Source organism: Lutra lutra, chromosome 1 (assembly GCF_902655055.1).
Source record: "Lutra lutra chromosome 1, mLutLut1.2, whole genome shotgun sequence".
Lineage (NCBI taxonomy): Eukaryota > Metazoa > Chordata > Mammalia > Carnivora > Mustelidae > Lutra > Lutra lutra.
Window position 1 is genome coordinate 132,203,576 of NC_062278.1, and position 18,502 is coordinate 132,222,077.

The 18,502-nt window shown below is 36.6% G+C and overlaps 1 protein-coding gene across 1 annotated transcript in view; it reads left to right on the plus strand.

Annotated features, from left to right (window-relative positions):
- Positions 1-18,502, plus strand: part of ACAD11 (acyl-CoA dehydrogenase family member 11) — an 88,987-nt gene that overhangs the window by 27,234 nt on the left and 43,251 nt on the right. Inside the window, exons 9-13 of the mRNA XM_047736980.1 lie at positions 520-646; positions 10,163-10,240; positions 10,916-11,054; positions 16,555-16,662; positions 18,104-18,202. Coding sequence (XP_047592936.1) covers positions 520-646; positions 10,163-10,240; positions 10,916-11,054; positions 16,555-16,662; positions 18,104-18,202 — 551 coding nt within the window. The remainder of the gene's footprint in view (positions 1-519; positions 647-10,162; positions 10,241-10,915; positions 11,055-16,554; positions 16,663-18,103; positions 18,203-18,502) is intronic.

Genomic DNA, 18,502 nt, shown 5'->3' on the forward strand with positions numbered 1-18,502 from the left:
TGTCCCTGGAAATTCTGTCCAGGCAGAAGTACCCAGGACTTAACATTAGGACAGTTATGTTTTATAATTCATCTTTTAGGTGATGTTTGTGTTCTCTCAACAACTGACAGTGTTGCTCTTCATAAAGATCTTTATAATGACATCCAGTAGTTGTGTTTGTGAGGAATATACTAAGAATAATTACTACATTTGTGTTCAGTTTCTTCACCTTCTTTTTGAGAGATTTTGATAATTGACTTTAATAAAGATTCAAAACTACCACCGATTGAGATTGTGCCAGGCTTATGTTTTACCTACATAGTGCTTTCAGCATTAAAGTTTCCTGTTCAAAGTAAAGTGATTGTACATTTATTGTATAATATGAAAAACTTAAAAAATCCCAAAATATGCCAACTCCAGAGGGATATTTTGAAGGAGTTGGAGAAGACCTCCCATTATATTCAGAAATATATAATAATGATTTGGGACACCTTTGTAACTCTTCTTTTTTCCTTTCTTTCTTTTCTTTTTTTAATAAAGAACTTTCAGTACTACATCACCACAGATTGATACTTCCCAACAATTGTTTGTACAGAGTAAGACTGGCCAGGAAGTTCTTGCTAGGGTGAAGCATTTCATGAAACAACACATTCTTCCAGCTGAAAAGGTAAGTACTGTATAAACAGAATGTATTTGTGCTCAAGGACTGTTGGTGAATTATGTCTGTTATCTCTGCTTCTAGGAGTATCATGGTATCCTATCTTTGTAGTCAATCCTTACCCATTCCCCTCCTTACATTAGCACAGAGCTGCTGCAGAAGCTGATGAGCTTCTAAAAGATGCCAAGGGAATGCCACAGATGAATCCTTGAAATTAAAACTCAGTCAAAGGAGATTAACTGTTGTAAAGTTGGGACTGTAAATATATTAGAGTAAAACATTATTTAGGGCCATTTAAAAAGAAAAGATTTTATTTATTTATTAGAGAGCACAATTATTTGGGGGGAGGAGCAGAGGGAAAGGAGTAAGCAGACTGCACTGAGTGGAGAGCTCTACACCGGGCCCAACACCACAGCCCTGAGATCATGACCTAAGCCAAATCAAGAGTCAGATGCCCAGCTGACTGAGCCAGCCAGGTACTCCAGGGCCTTTTTATAAGGTGGTGACTTTTAGCTTTTTTTTTTTTTAATGGCTCCCTATGAAAATTAAGAAAACTGTAGACTAAACAAAATGGACATAACCAGGAAATGTTGAATATCATTTCAGTCTATTCACAGGTACTACTGTCGTTCTTCATACAGGCTACTACTTTACGTGTTAAGTTGCTGTAACTTCACTGAGGGTAGAGAAGAAACATGGTGCATTCATTCATTCATTCAGTTAACATGTAACTGTACCTAATAATGGGTTAGGCATCTGGAGAGCCATCAAAAGTAAAAGAATAAGACAGAGCTAATGCTTCCACAGAGCCTACACTTTAGCACAAAAGAAAGACATTCAATAAGAGATGATAATGCTGTGAAGAAAAGGTAAAAGCTATTATAAAAATACATAAGGCAGGTGGGGCCAGGTATATGTGTGAGTTGAACACTGGTGTAGAAATTGTAAGGGTTTAATTTTAGTCCATTCCTATCACAAGTTAGGTGGTCATGAACAAATAACTCTCTCAGTGCCTTAGTCTTTCATCTGTGATGTGCATAGGTATGAGTGGATATACAGTAAATTCTCATTTCAATTTTCTGTGATTCTGAGATCTCTAGAGCTAGACCTACAAAATCAAATAGGAAACCGAAAAAGACCAAAATTCTTTAAACAAAAATGTTCAGAGTTGATATGTGTTTATAGGGCAGTTACTATTGTTGCTTGAACTAGATAAATAATTATCATATATATATATTTTTTATTTTATTTAATTTATTTTTATTTTTAAAAATATTTTATTTATTTATTTGACAGAGAGAGATCACAAGTAGGCAGAGAGGCAGGCAGAGAGAGAGGGGGAAGCAGGTTCCCTGCTGAGCAGAGAGCACAATGTGGGGCTCAATCCTAGGACTCTGGGATCATGACCTGAGCCGAAGGCAGAGGCTTTAACCCCCTGAGCCATCCAGGCACCCTAATTACATATTTTTATTATTTTTTTTTAAGATTTTTTTTTTTTTTATTTGACAGACAGATCACGAGTAGGCAGAGAGGCAGGCAGAGAGAGAGAGGAGGAGGAGGCAGGCTCCCTGCTGTGAGCAGAGAGCCCGATGTGGGGCTCGATCCCAGGACCCTGAGATCATGACCTGAGCTGAAGGCAGAGGCTTTAACCACTGAGCCACCCAGGTGCCCCATAATTACATATTTTTAATAAAGAACTGTCATGAGATGAATTTTGCTGACAGTGGGGTATAGCTTTTTTAGGAAAATACTACTAAAATATTGGGAAATTCATTCTAAAATAGCCTCCTCTTAACAGGGATATGACTTTATAAGTAATACAGTGGCACTAAATTCATTATATTTCAATAGTTGCTCTGAATCTAAATGGGCTAAATGCCCCAGTCAAAAGACACAAGACAAACCATAAGTGACTCTTAATCTCACAAAACAAACTGAGGGTTGATGGGGGAGATGGGGTTGGGAGAGGGTGGTGGGGTTATGGATATTGGGGAGGGTATGTGCTATGGTGAGTGCTGTGAAGTGTGTAAACCTGGCAAATCACAGATCTGTACCCCTGGGGCTAATAATACATTATATGTCCATAAAAAAATTAAAAAATTATTTAAAAATGATTTTGAGGTATGTTTCCTCTGTTAGGGGTTATTCTTTGGAACGATCCATTCTGTTTTCCAATTCAGCTTCCATTCTCTTTTCTTTCTTTAAAAAAGATTTTATTTATTTATTTTTCAGAGAAGGGAGAGCAGGGAGAGGGAGAGGCAGGCCCCCTGCTGAGCAAGGAGTCCAATGCAGCATTCGATCCCAGGACCTGAGCTGAAGGCAGACACTTAACTGACTTAGCCACCCAGGCATCCCCCATTCTCTTTTCAAAACCTTAGTCCTCTGATGTGTCCACTGCTTTTTTTGTGTGCTTTTAGCAACTTAATCCATTTTTCAAAAGTTTTTTTAATTGTTAATGGGATTTTATTTGAGGGAAAGCAGGTAAATGCTGAATTCAGTCTGCCATCTGAACCAAGTGTTGCATTTTCTTTTTAATACCCAAAAGTTCAGAATTTTAAAACTTAACATTCTATATGTACTATATGTATATATAGATCAAAAGTCTCCATGGGGCACCTGGGTGGCTCATCTTCTAAGGGAAGATAATGCTGGCTGGGCCATGGTGATTAAGAATTCAATCTAGGGTTGCCTGGGTGGCTCAGTGGGTTAAAGTCTCTGCCTTCAGCTCAGGTCATGATCCCAGGGTCCTGGAATCGAGTCCCTCATCGGGCTCTCTGCTCAGCAGGGAGCCTGCTTCCCTTCTTCTCTCTCTGCCTGCTTCTCTGCCTACTTGTGATCTCTCTCTGTCAGATAGATAAATAAAATCTTTAAAAAAAAAAAAAGGGGAGGGCATGGGAAACCATTTATCATGCTAATGGACATCAAAAGAAAGCTGGGGTAACAATCATCATATCAGAAAAATTATATTTAAACCAGAGAATGTAGGGGCACCTGGTGGTTGGCCAAGATAATCAATGAGACCTGTTTTGTTAAGAAACAAAACAGAGGGGCACCTGGGTGGCTCAGTGGGTTAAAGCCACTGCTTTCGGCTCAGGTCATGATCCTGGGGTCCTGGGATCGAGCCCCACATCGGGCTCTCTGCTCAGCAGGAGGTCTGCTTCTCTTCCTCTCTCTCTCTCTGCCTGCTTCTCTGCCTACTTGTGATCTCTATCTGTCAAATAAATAAATAAAATCTTAAAAAAAAAAAAAGAGGCTCATAGGGAAGGGAGGGAAAAATAAAATAAGCCAAAATCAGAGAGGGAGACAAACCATGAGACTCTTAATCAGAGGAAACAAACTGAGGGGTGCTGGAGTGGAGGGGGGTTGGGAGATTTGATAACTGGGTAATGGACATTATGGAGGGCCAGGATGTAATTAGCACTGAGTGTGTAAGACTGATGAATCACTGAACTCTGCCTCTGAAACTAATAACACACTGTATGTTAATTAATTGAACTTAAATTTATAAAATAGCATAAAAATAGTCTCCTCTTACATGTGTTTAGTATTTAGGGTATCACTTTGGAGACTTTTTTTTTTAAATATTTTATTTATTTATTTGATAAACCGAGATCACAAGTAGGCAGAGAGGCAGGCAGAGAGAGAGGAAGGGAAGCAGTTTCCCCGCTGAGCAGATAGCCCAACGTGAGGCTCAATCCCAGGATTCCAGGATCATGATCTGAGTCGAAGGTAGAGGCTTTAACCCACTGAGCCATCCAGGTGCCCCATGGAGACTTTTGATCTATATATACATATAGTACATATAGAATGTTAAGTTTTAAAATTCTGAACTTTTGGGTATTAAAAAGAAAATGCAACACTTGGTTCAGATGGCAGACTGAATTCAGCATTTACCTGCTTTCCCTCAAATAAAATCCCATTAACAATTAAAAAAACTTTTGAAAAATGGATTAAGTTGCTAAAAGCACACAAAAAAAGCAGTGGACACATCAGAGGACTAAGGTTTTGAAAAGAGAATGGGGGATGCCTGGGTGGCTAAGTCAGTTAAGTGTCTGCCTTCAGCTCAGGTCCTGGGATCGAATGCTGCATTGGACTCCTTGCTCAGCAGGGGGCCTGCCTCTCCCTCTCCCTGCTCTCCCTTCTCTGAAAAATAAATAAATAAAATCTTTTTTAAAGAAAGAAAAGAGATGGAAGCTGAATTGGAAAACAGAATGGATCGTTCCAAAGAATAACCCCTAACAGAGGAAACATACCTCAAAATCATTTTTAAATAATTTTTTAATTTTTTTATGGACATATAATGTATTATTAGCCCCAGGGGTACAGATCTGTGATTTGCCAGGTTTACACACTTCACAGCACTCACCATAGCACATACCCTCCCCAATGTCCATAACCCCACCACCCTCTCCCTACCCCCCTCCCCCTGGCAACCCTCAGTTTGTTTTGTGAGATTAAGAGTCTCTTATAGTTTGTCTCCTTCCTGATCCCATCTTGTTTAATTTATTCTTTTCCTACCCCCCAAACCCCCCACATTGCATCTCCACTTCCTCATATCAGGGAGATCATATGATAGTTGTCTTTCTCCGATTGACTTATTTCACTAAGCATAATACCCTCTAGTTCCTTCCATGTCATCACAAACGGCAGGATTTCATTTCTTTTCATTGCTGCATAGTATTCTATTTTACATATATACCACATCTTCTTTATCCATTCATCTGTTGATGGACATCTAGGTTCTTTCCATAGTTTGGCTATTATAGACATTGCTGCTATAAACATTTGGGTGCATGTGCCCCTTCGGATCACTACATTTGTATCTTTAGGGTAAATACCCAGTAGTGCAATTGCTGGGTCATAGAGTAGCTCTATTTTCAACTTTTTGAGGAACCTCCATGCTGTTTTCCAGAGTGGTTGCACCAGCTTGCATTCCCACCAATAGTGTTAGGAGGGTTCCCCTTTCTCTGCATCCTCGCCAGCATCTCTCATTTCCTGACTTGTCAATTTTAGCCATTCTCACTGGTGTGAGGCTCAAAATCATTTTGAAATAAGAGAAGGCTATAGCACAGGTGGTAGCCATTTTGTTTTGTTTTGTTTTGTTTTACAATGGAGTCCCCTGTGATGGGCTGGTATGGAGAGCAAGAGTGAGAAGGGAAAACAAAATCAAGATGTTTGACTGAAGAATTAACCTGTAGATGGGCTGCAGGGGTAGGTCTGTAACACCCCATGCCTAGCTGTAGCATTTGCTTCAGACAGAAGGCTGCAAGAGTCCTCTAAAAAAGCAAATGATTAGACTTATCTTGGTGATCGTATGACTATGTTGTACACTGGAAATGAATAGAATATTGCATGCTAACCACTCCAGTTTGAAAAAAGATAAAATGAAAAACAAAGTGAGGAAATTGAGGCCCAGAGACATTAAGCAGTTTGCCTAAATCAAAGAGAAGGAAGCCAGTGTGGAACACTGTGGAAAACCTGAACTTAGAGCATGTGTTCTAGATTCAGACTTTGCGTAAATTCTACCCTCAGCAAATACTTCTTTCAGACATTCAACAAACATTGAGCACCTCTCTGTGCTGGTCAGTGTACTTGATGGTGGGGACATGATGATATTACGTCTTATTAAGCATGATGATATTATGCCAGGAAGACAAGTTGCTATCTTCACAGTCAAATGGGAGAGAGACAGTGAATCAACACTAGTTATTATATTAAGAATTTACTCCTCTGCCAGATACTATGCCAAGAGCTTGAAGTATAGTAACTTATGTAATCCTTGCAGCAGAGGTACAATTACTACTCTGGCTTGAAAATGAGTCAGAGAATATTTAAACTATGAGTAATAAACTTAGGACTCTTAAAAAAAAAAAAATTATCTATTTCAAGAAGCCAGGATTTCACATGAGGGTTAGTGCTCTAGAGTCCTCTATTTTGGGGTCTTTTTTTTAAAAAAATAGGGGTTTGGTGTAAACCCCAGCTTGCCTATCAACCTGCCTGATTTCTGCCTGCTCACCCTAAAATGAAACATATTTATTGACATGCTCGTGCCTGGAAGCAGCTGACTGTTCAAAGGAGAGGGCAGAATTAGCAGAAGAAACCATGTGGTCTTGCTCTTTCATTTATAAATGTGAATGGGAAATCAAGGGATACATGAAGCAGAGAAAAGAAGTATCACAAGTTGAGTTGTGATACCTGCTAAACTTAATATTATGCAGCTATTAAAATATTTACAAAGAATTTTCAATGTAGGGATGCCTCGGTTGCTCAGGTGATTGAGCATCTGCCTTCGTTCAGGTTATGGTCTCCAGACCCTGGGATCAAGCCCTGAGTAGGGCTCCTGGCTCAGCAGAAGTCTACTTCTGCCCTCTCCCCAAATCATGCTCTCTCCATGTATCTCTCTGTCTCAAATGAATAAATTTTAAAAAGTTTTTCAATGTAAAAGAAAATGCTTTATTATAAGTTTAAAAAAAAAAGCAATCTATAGCTTTAACAGAAGATTGTCAATATTTCTGTGGCAAGGAAAGCCACAGTAATTTTGTCTTTGCAGATAGTTCAATCTAGAATATATCCATGCCTAATAACATGGGCTTTTTCTTTCATTAAAATCATAAACCAGGGTACCCAGCTGGCACAGTCATCAGAGCATGCAAGTCTTTATCTTGGGGTTATGGGTTTGAGTCCCATATTGGGTATAGAGACTACTTAAAAATAAAATCTTAAAAAATAAAATAAAATAAAATAAAATGTTAAACACAAAAATCTTAAGCCAACATCTGTAACAGTGTTTTATCATGTAGAATGATTTTGAGCAATACTAATCCTTGTCTGTGAACATATACATTTGAATTGATATCTGGAGAAAAGTAATTAACTTTTTCAAAATAGGAGGGGGGAAGCCTATAAAATTCTATCCAGTATTATAACTAAGTTTTAAAAATTAAAAGTCACATCTAGAAAACAAGATAATGTCATATAATACACCAGTATTTTAACAGTATACATCTTTAGTAAGACCGTTGATGACTTTTTCTCAATACTTTTACATATTTTTCTAATTTTTATAATGGGAAAAAATAAGCTTCATTTAAACTACTCTAATGACCTTTGATATTCCTTGGATTTCATAAAGTGAGAACATTAAGAACCCAATATCTATGAAAGTGTTAAAAGGCAGTTTTCCTATTTAAAATGGCTAAGGAGGGGGCCTGAGTGGCTCATTCAATTAAGCACCCAGCTCTTGATTTTAGCTCAGATCATGATCTCAGGGTCATAAGATCAAACCCCACACTGGGCTCACACTGGGTGTGGAGCCTGCTTAAGATTCTCTCTCTCCCTCTCTGTCCCTCTACCCAACCGCCACATGTGCATGCTCTCTCTCTAAAAAAAAAAATTAAAATGGCTAAGAAGTCCTAAAAAATAGAATTTAAAACAAGAACTAGCAACATAGTCTTGAGAATACACTTACAATATAAAGATAACAGTCATATTTTCCTCTTAAGTGTAATGTACTATTAAAGAACTGTTGCTTTTTTCTAATAGCCAACTTTAAGGTGAAAAACATATTGTATTGCAAAATTATTTGTAGGCTCAGATTTAAGATTCTGAACTAACATACTGCAAAGCAGTATCTCAGTAAGTTAGGAGGAAGTTAGATGTTAAAGGTGCTATTTGGGGGGAATCGATTAGGCATCAAGTGTATTTTCTGCTTTCTCCTTTCACCAATATACTGTTTTTCATACTCTAAGAACTAAAGAAACCTTCTTTATAATGAGATTTTACATTAATTCTGACTTTTACCGCAATACAACAGAATTTGCAGATCTCTAAATGGATAGACTTTAGAACAGAAAGTATTAAATCACACAAGTTTTTAAAATAATTATGTAAACATTGGGTGATTTAATTTCTCAGAACTGTAGTATCATAAAGAGGTAGTCAGAGATGAGGAATTTGTAAATGTATTGCATAATATATTGTAGCACTGACTATTTCTACTGCAGTACGAGGGATGGACATAATAAACAACCCTAAACAGGAAATCTCCCATTCAACTGACTTCCTGACAGAAATGATGAATGCTCTTCATCCTGGTGAAAAAGAGCTGTCCTTTGTCTTCTTGCAGTTTTCATTAAATACATCATTTCCCTAGACTAGCCATGCTTAATAAAAGAACAGTTTTGTGTATTATATGACTATAAAGGAGTGGAACAATTTTAGAAAATAATTTTGTAATGTGGCCTTGTGACTATAGTCACAGATTTTAATCTATAATTCTAACCTAAAAAAATTAGGTAAAAATTAGGTATACCTAAAAAAATTAGGTATAGAGATTCTGTAACAGCAAAATATTGGGAAATGCCTTCCCAATCCATATTTTAGTTCATCTTGATTATTTTAGTTGCACAAATTAGTGATTATTATTACTGTTTGGTGTGGCTAGTTTTTAATTTATATTTACCCATGTATTTACCACTTTATTTACTGTTTCTTCTTGCAACTCAGATGTTTCTTTTAGGATCAAGTTCCTTTAATGAGAATCTGCTAGCAACCTTTTCTTTGATTTTTTTTTCTTTTTATTTTCCTTTTTTGCTCAAGAGAGGGAAGTAATGATTCTGATTCTGATTCTTTCTGTTTCTTTATCTCTGATGCCTTTATTTTGCCCTAATTCTTGAAAGATTGTTTTATTGGACATAGAATTCTAGGTTGACAATTATTTTCTCTTAGCAACTGAAGACACTGATTTCTGCCTTCATTTGTTGCACTGGGAATTCAGTTCTCAATTGTTTATAAGAACCACTGCTTGAATTTTTAAATTTAATTAATGTGTTTTTTCTTTTCCTCAAGTTGCTTTTGATTCTTTTACTTTTTGATTGTTCTTTTTCAAATTTGGCCAATTTTTATAACCTTTGTCATACTTTTAATTCCTTTCTTCCTTTATTCTTTAAATCTATTGGACACAAATACTTTATTCTATATATGATCTTTCTTTTTTTTTTTGTCTGTAGTCTTTGGGGAGTGTGATTCAGTTTTGTTACACTGTTAGTTTTGCTAATTTTGTTAATGGTGGCTTGAAACAAGTACTTTATTAACACCTGAAGAGTCAGGCTTTTTTATTTCTGACCACTGAGGAATTTCCTTATTGTTCTTCCAGCACAGCTATTCATTACATGTATTTTTTTTTCATTATTTTAAATATTTTCTCTGTTATTTTAGTTGTGCTACTTTGAGAGGGTTCCTATGACTGCCCAGTGAGCTATATTGCTAAAAAGGGAACACTAAATCTTGGTACAAGATTTTGGAAGTCTGTTATCTAATATCGAGGCAGCATAATTTTGTGAGCAACAAACCTCTAAATTTGTTTATACTCATGTATCTGGTTTTGGAAAGAAATATTACTGATTTAATAACAGTTTGAAAAGCTTCTTCATCTAAATAGGTTTACTTTGGATATTTGCAGTTTATGGCATTATTTACTTTGTATTAACTTTAGCTAATGAACTTTTTTCTTATTATTACTTTAAGGAGGTAATTGAGTTCTACATTCAAAATGAAAATTCAGTGGACAGATGGAAAAAACCTTTAGTGATTGATAAACTTAAGGTAAGAAAAACAAGAAAGCATTTAATGTTGGAAAATGAATATGCAGGTGTTTTTTGAAACCTTAGTTTGTCATTGCTGTTGTTGTTATATATGTAGAGAATAAATATATCAGAAATAACTTTTTAAAAAGAAAGTTAAGAACAGAACCTATAGTATACAAAGTAGGTTACATAACATTTGTATGTGGTATGTAATGATGATATTGAAAGAAAAAATATGATCAACAGCACTCACTACCATCTGTTGCAAAATTATAATAGAAGTCAAGCAGAACATTTGTCCCACATGCACTTGGTCTAAATTTCATGCTTTTAAATCCTAACCACAACACACATAAGAAATTAAAATATACAAATAGTATGCTTGGCATACTTACACTCAAATGTGGGAGATTCTGTAATAACTATAATTTGTAAGAGGTACTCAGGAAAGCAAACTTAGTTTTTCAGCCAAATCTAAGGAAACTTAGAGAAAAGGGCATTTCTTTAACAGGAAATTGTTGATTTCTAATGAGTTAGTAACTATTTGGTTTTACACACTGTAAGGTAAATAAAACAAGTAACTTCATTAGTGTTTTTAAGTTGCAAGAAGCATAAATAGCAATATCTTTTAAAAATAAACTATTTTAGTGCATGGTAAATTATGATCACTCTGGCGTATTCATCACCTTGACAGGAAATGGCCAAAGCAGAAGGCCTCTGGAACTTGTTTTTGCCAGCTGTGAGCGGTCTCAGCCAGGTGGACTATGCGTTGATTGCTGAAGAAACAGGAAAATGCTTTTTTGCTCCAGATGTCTTTAACTGCCAAGCACCAGGTTACTATATTATTTAAAAACAGAACTTTCTCAGATATTCTGAGCAGGGTTTGAAATTCCTCTATTTTAAGACAAGAAGTTTTTCTACACAAAGTCATTGGTTTATAAACTTGTCTACAATTTTATTTCTCAGTTACTTTGATTTAAATATTTTAAAAAATGGATCTGATATTCTCACTGGATTATTCTTTCGTTAAACATCATTGCATTAAGAGTATTAGTGAATAGAGGCCACCTCCAGAGGTACTGGCAATATAAAGATTACAACTTCACGATTGGATCTTCGATATTTATATGGCTAATTGGAATGGATCGAGAGTTCCAGATCTTGGTTAGCCTCACTGTCTCTCCATTTCTTCACCAGTTTTTTTTTTAAGTTTTTAAAAATTTATTTAAGTAAACTCTACACTCGACATGGGGCTCTAACTCATAACCCCGAAATCAAAAGTCACACACTCTTGCAAGTGAGCCATCCAGGTGCTCCTATTCACCAGTTATTTATTAATTACTTACTATGTGCCAAGCAGTATTCTAGACCCTTGGGATGTATCAAAGAATAAAATACACAAAGATTCTTGCCCTCATGGAGCTGATGTTCTAATGGAGGGAGACAGAAATAAATAATAAATATTATAAGTAAATTATGTAGTCAGTTTAAAGATGAAAAGTGCTTTGGGGGAAAAAACCCCAGCAGGGTAGGGCAATGCTGGGATTGGAATGCTGGGGAACAAGAAATGCAAATTACAATTTAACATGGAATGATGAGGTTAGGCCTTACTGAGAAAATGATATTCGATAAAGACTTAATAAAAGCATGAGAGTTAGCTATGATGTTATCTGGGGAAGGAATTTCCATAGCAGAGGAAACAGAAATTGCATAGACCCTAAGGCAAGAGTATGATTGGTGTATTCCAAGAAGAGTCAAGGAACTTGGCATAGTTAGGAATAGTAAGAGAATAGTAAGAGAAGATATCAGAGAGTAAATGGCCTTATGGGGCAGGTTAGGCTTGGGCTTATACCTCCTATGAACAGGGAAGCCATGGGAGATTTGACCAGAGCAGTGACAAGATGTTATATCAGTTTTAAAAGAATCTCTTTGACGAATGTATTAGGAATTAACAAAAGGAGGGAAGGAAGGAAGCAGGGAGTCTGTTGTAATAATCCTTGTTAGAGATGATGGGGATTTGTTCTAGGGTGGTAGCAGTAGGTGAGAAGTAGAAAGATTCTAAATATATTTGAAGGAAGAGGAAAGAGGAACTCAAGGATGCCTCCAAAGATTCTGGCATGAAAAATTGGAAGGGTAAAGGAAGGAGGCCAACTTTTCTTTAAAAACGTAATACAGAAGGGGGTGCCTGGGTGGCTCAGTTACATGTCTGCAGTTGGCTCAGGTCATAATCTCAGGGTCCTGGGATGGAGTCCTGTAGGGCTGTCTACTCAGCAGGAAGTCTGCTTCTCCCTCTCTCTTTGTGTTCTCTCTCTCTCAAATAAATAAAAGTCTAAAAAAATTTTTGTTTAAAAGGTCATATGGAACAGATAAACCTGTACTGTGTCTGTAGAAGATGTTTTCGAACATGGATTTGTCAAAGAACTCACTAAGGAACTTTAAAAAAAACAAAATAAAAACAGATTCATAGACTCCATCCCTGTAGGTTTGGTTCAGTAGGTCTAGGTTAGACCCAGGGAATATCTTGTCTTTTTTCCGCCTAGTTTCTCTAGTTACTCTGTTGCTCCCAGTCAAGGACCAACATTTAATTTGTTATAGAAGGTTGATGGTATGATATCCTATATTGTCACTGAACAAGTTGGACCTCAGTATTGCCTTTTGTGCTCATTGTACAGCCCTGCTGCTAAAGCTCTCCCAAAAAGAGTTAATGAAGGATGGAACTACCAAAAATAAGTATTTGGATATCTGAGAGAAGACACAGTCTGGTTGCATAGTAAGGTGTTTGGACAGTGGATTTTGACTCTCATTTATTTGAAACCATTAAGGTAGCTATAAACTTCTGATGTTGGTTGAATTTATCCCTGGTGGTTTTCCTTCTTCAAATCACCAATTTATCAAATTACTGCTCTACTACATTTTAATCCAGTAATGAGGCTACTGTAAAAGTCAAGAAATCTATCATAGAATTTCTAAAGATTTCATCTAATTTATGTGAAGCTATTACTGTATAGGTGGCATAATTTTGTGGAAGGAGAACTGGTAGTCTTTTGCTTAAAACTTTTTTTATTGCTACTTATAGTAAGAAATATAATTTATATTGTGACCCAATATGTAGCATATGTAGTTATACATGTATGTTCATGGATGGATGGATGGATTGACCAAAGGACTTGGGGAATAAGAAATGAGAGGCATATATATTACTGAAAAAGGGTTTCATGAAATAATAATTTCCTTTATCACATACAGTATATTCGATATTTTCCAGTGAGTCTAGTCGAATCTAATATATTCTATTTTGATCTATTTTTTAGAGAATGATAGCCATATTCCATTAAATTGATTTCATGACATACTAATAGGTCATAATATGGTTATATAATATAACTAATAGTTTATGATATTTTCATAATATGAAAAATAATGCTATAGAAGACTTCCTTTGCAGACACAGCTCTGCCACTATTTTCTCCATTTGACCCATGAACTCCCTTTTCACTAGAAGATCATTTGCCTAGCATTAAAAATTCTAGTATTAAAATTTCATGAGTCTAACAGTTGTACTCTCTAAATGATATCACCAAACTGCTGAAATTTAAAAATTGGCCAGGAAAATACATTTTCTTTGGCCAGAGTATGATTAGCAACTCTCCTTAGCAAACAAGGATGTATAAAACCATAAGTAGAAAACTAGGCGTTTTCTCTTTGTAGTGGAGATATCTTCATGAAGGCCTTAGGACATTGTGTTTCAGAGCATTTCCAAAGCAGAAAAAGAAGGGAATATAACAGATGTTAATTAAATACTTTGGGAGGTTTCTTAAGTATAAAAGATGAATTTCTACTCAAGCTTTCCAAATAGTTCTAAAAGCTTAGGGAAAACATATGTAGTCTTCCAATTTGTCTTTTTTTTTTTTTTTGCCCTTCACAAAGTATACAATATTGTATATTAGAATGTTGAAAATAGCAATTTTAATTTTATAGCTGTACTAGAAAATTTGGAGGGCCTATGGGCTGATTTGGGAGAGGGTATTTTTTTTGTAGAACTAATTTATCCAGGCTTTTTCCCAACCCCTAAATGATAGCTTCATTTTGCCAGCTTCTCAGAACAAACTGACAATTTTTGAAAGATCTTAGTCAATATTTACCTCATTTGAACTATAACAAGAAACAGTGAATTTAAAATAAGTGAAGAAAATAGTGAGCTTCATTAATTATAACTCAAGACTCATTTTTTCTCTCAGCCAAAAAGAATTTTAAACTGATGTTAATCTATTAGGAATTTTGTGCATTTTAATATAACTTTGGCTCTGTTGGTAGTGTCTGGACAGACTGCAAACACATTTTGAGAGACTTAACTTGGATTTAACTCCATTTTCTTTTTTTTTTTTTTTAAAGATTTTATTCATTTATTCAGAGAGATCACAAGTAGGCAGAGAGGCAGGCAGAGAGAGAGGAGGAAGCAGGCTCCCTGCCGAGCAGAGAGCCCGATGCGGGGCTCGATCCCAGGACTCTGAGATCATGACCTGAGCCGAAGGCAGCGGCTTAACCCACTGAGCCACCCAGGCGCCCCTTAACTCCATTTTCATAGGCATTTCAGTGACTGTCCTTCAAGTCATGTTTAAAGGTGATATTGAAAACTTCTTGAAAATCTTATGAATAATTGGGGCACCTAGGTGGTTCATTCTGTTAAGTGTCTGAGTCTTGATTCCAGCTGAGGTCATGATCTCAGGGTTGTGGGATCAAGCCCTGTGTTAGGTTCCCTGCTCAGCGAGGAGTCTGCTTGAGATTCTCTCTCTCTCCCTTTCCCTCTGTCCCCCCACCACACAGTCTCTCACCCTCTCTCTAAAATAAAATAAATAAATCATTTTCGAAAAATCTTATGAGTGGGATGCCTGGGTGGCTCAGTTGGTTGAGCATCTGCCTTCAGCTCAGGTCATGATCCCAGAGGCCTGGGATCAAATCCTGTATTGGACTCCTTGCTCAGCGAGGAGTCCCTCTGCCTGCTGCTGCTCACCCTGCTTGTGCACTTGCTCTCTCTCTCTCTCTCTCTCTCTGATAAATAATAAATAAGTTCTTTAAAAAATAAATAAATCTTTTGAGTAATCAGTTTTCAAGGGAAATGTTTTAAATAGTGTTTTTTTAGAAGTTTGATAGGAACAAATATCGGAGAAAAGCCCCTAGAGTGTTTTGCTCCATGGCAGGTATAAAGCATTCTTTTTTATATGAGAGTGATAGTAGTGTTTCAATTACTGAACAATGCCCTCTGAGGGTTGGAAAGGGTCTTTGAAGTTATCTGCTGTCATTTTCTATCGGGGATTCTGTGTTTATCATTCTTGAGATACCACCTAGTGCTTTCATAGATGGGAGGGGGTGCACAATAGTAAGAACAATGGTAGAGGTAAAGAGACAATAATTACTCTGTGAGTTCAGAGGAAGGAGATATTTCTGACTGTGTAATCAGAGATTCTTCATGGTGGAAATGGCTCAAAAGCAGGAATTTACTTAGGAATGATGGGTAGAATTGGACCTGAGAGAAGGTTTGGCACAGGCAAACAGGTGAAAGTTAGAGAGCACATCGTATGTTCGAGGAACAGGAGTCTCAGCAATGGAGTCTCAGTAGAGCGTGGAATGATAATTGTTCTCCAGGAGCATTGCAGTCACTCCTAGCAAAGCATATTTGCAAGAAAGCAGGGAAAGATTAAGACAGTGAATTGTTTTCCTTAGTCCTAAATGAGTCAGACCTCATTAAAGCCGTGTTTTATTGAGATGAAGCGGACAAGTGTCGTAATTCAACACAAATTGAATAAATATGCACCAAATGCCATATATTTATAATAATTATTTATGGCATGCCTTCATTACAAATTATATTTACTATTATGTTTCAAAATATTTTTGTAAGCAAATGTTTACTTTAAAAAGATACATGTAGGGGCGCCTGGCTGGCTCAGTGGGTTAAAGCCTCTGCCTTTGGCCCAGGTCATGATCCCAGTGTCCTGGGATCGAGTCCTGCATCAGGATCCTGCTCAGCAGGGAGTCTGCTTCTCCCTCTCTCTCTGCCTGCCTCTCTGCCTACTTGTGATCTCTGTCAAATAAATAAATAAAATCTTAAAAAAAAAAAAAAGAAAACAACTTGGGAAAACATGACAATGCAATTAAAGCCAATAAAATTATATTTTAAAAAAAGATACATGTATATAATTCCAACATAAAGTTTGGATTCCATATTGGTAAATTTTTATGAGACTGACGCGCTGCCTACTGCGCTAAGGAGGCACCTATATTGGTAAATTTTTAAACGCCAAAGAAATGTTTTGTTTTTTTTATTACATACAGACACAGGGAACATGGAGGTCCTCCACCTATATGGAAGTAAAGAGCAGAAGCAGCAGTGGCTTGAGCCTCTTCTTCAAGGGAACATTGCCTCTTGCTTCTGTATGACAGGTAAAAGCAAATCATGGTTCTCCCCTTGTGCAGTCAATCATCCTGGAGTTATTATGGATAAGCTAAAATGAAAGAGTGGCTCTGTGTTTTAGGGCAAATTTCCCCATGGACAGAGACGAGCATGTGCTTGTTTGAGCCCTGTTTCAAATTTTGGCATTTTTAAATGTGCAGAATCAAATTGTCCTCCCCTTTGGGAGGATACCCAGTGATGTTTTCTGATAGTCTACTTTAAGCATTTAAGCAGCAGAGTAAACCTAATTTCATAATCTTTTGACTTGCATTTCTAAAATTGCCGTGTATGTATATTTAGTATCTTTTTTGTCCTTATGTATGAAATATTTGTCTTTGTAATAATTTTTACTGATAGTTACTAAATACTTTGCCATGAACCTAGAAAAATAGACCATTCACCAGGGCTGATCACATAGTTCAAATTATGATCATGTGGGGAAGTAAAATTAGGAGCATGTTAAAAATGGGTTTGGTACCATTTGTACATAGGAAACAGTAAGAATTTTTCAAAGGAAAAAGTAAAAAAAAAAAAAAAAAAACAAAGGAAAAAGTCATCATTATATAGTTGAGCTTGGAATTAAACTAAATGTCATCTGGCCATAATTTTAGCCAGACTTAAAAGTCTTCTATAACATTGTATGTATTTGTAATAGGAAAACTGATCTCCATTTAAAATCGGTGAGAGGCATTTATTGAACATCTGCAGTGACATGTTATCTTCAAACCACTAATTGGAGGTTACAAAATAAGTACACAGCTCCCTTTCTAAAGGAACCCTGTGAGTCTCTAGTTTCAGAAATAGAATGCACAAAATATCTGAAGGACCAATTTAAAAGAGCAGCATATTAGCAAGTGCAGACGACTACAAATGAGAGCTAACCTGCACATTCTGAAATGCCATACAGTAAAGCAGTTGTGTAAGGGTGTCCCATGGAAAACTTTTTGAAGAAATTGTGTTGATCAGTCTTTACAGAATGCAAAATAAGTCAGTGAAAGCATTCCTGATGGGATTTGCAAGGCAGGGTTGGAAATTGTCTAAGATAGTAAACTACATGTGGGGAAATCTGGCTTGCAAATATTTAGTATTTAGTAGATTTCTATTGTGGACAATAAACAACAGTATACTTAATCTACTTTTGATAATTGGAGAAAGGATTGAGTGAGTTATCTTGAATCATGCATCAGTGAGGAAGCCAAGAACACAATTCAGATTGCTGATCGCCAGTGTTCAAAATTCATTCATTCATTCTTCCAGTGCACATTTACTGAGTACTTACTATATGTAGGTTATAGGAGAACTAGAGTGGAAGGGGGGGAAGGATAGGAACCTGCCTCTATCCTCAGAGAGTTCACATTTCCTTATCTAAAATCTCTTTTGTAAACTGATGATGTCTGCCTGCCTGTAAATTCAAACTTTGCTTACTTATAGAGCCCAGTGTAGCTTCGAGTGATGCCACAAATATTGAATGTAGCATCCAACGAGATGGAGATAGCTATGTAATTAATGGCAAGAAATGGTGGAGCAGTGGTGAGTATTCGGATCCATCCTTTGTCCCAGGTGCTGTGCTAGAATAATATGATACATAATTATTAGTTTCATGATCACCCCGTTCTTTAAATTCTGACTTTGAAGGCATATTCAAATTTAGGAATACTTGATTAAAAAAAGGTAATTTTTAAAAATACTTATTTTGGCAAGAGGGAGAGAGTGCAGGGATGGGGGGTAGGACAGAGGCACAGAGAGAGGGAGAGAGAAACTCTAAGCAGACTTCATGCTGAGTGCAGAGCCCAACCTGGGGATTGATCTTAACGACCCCAAGATCACTAC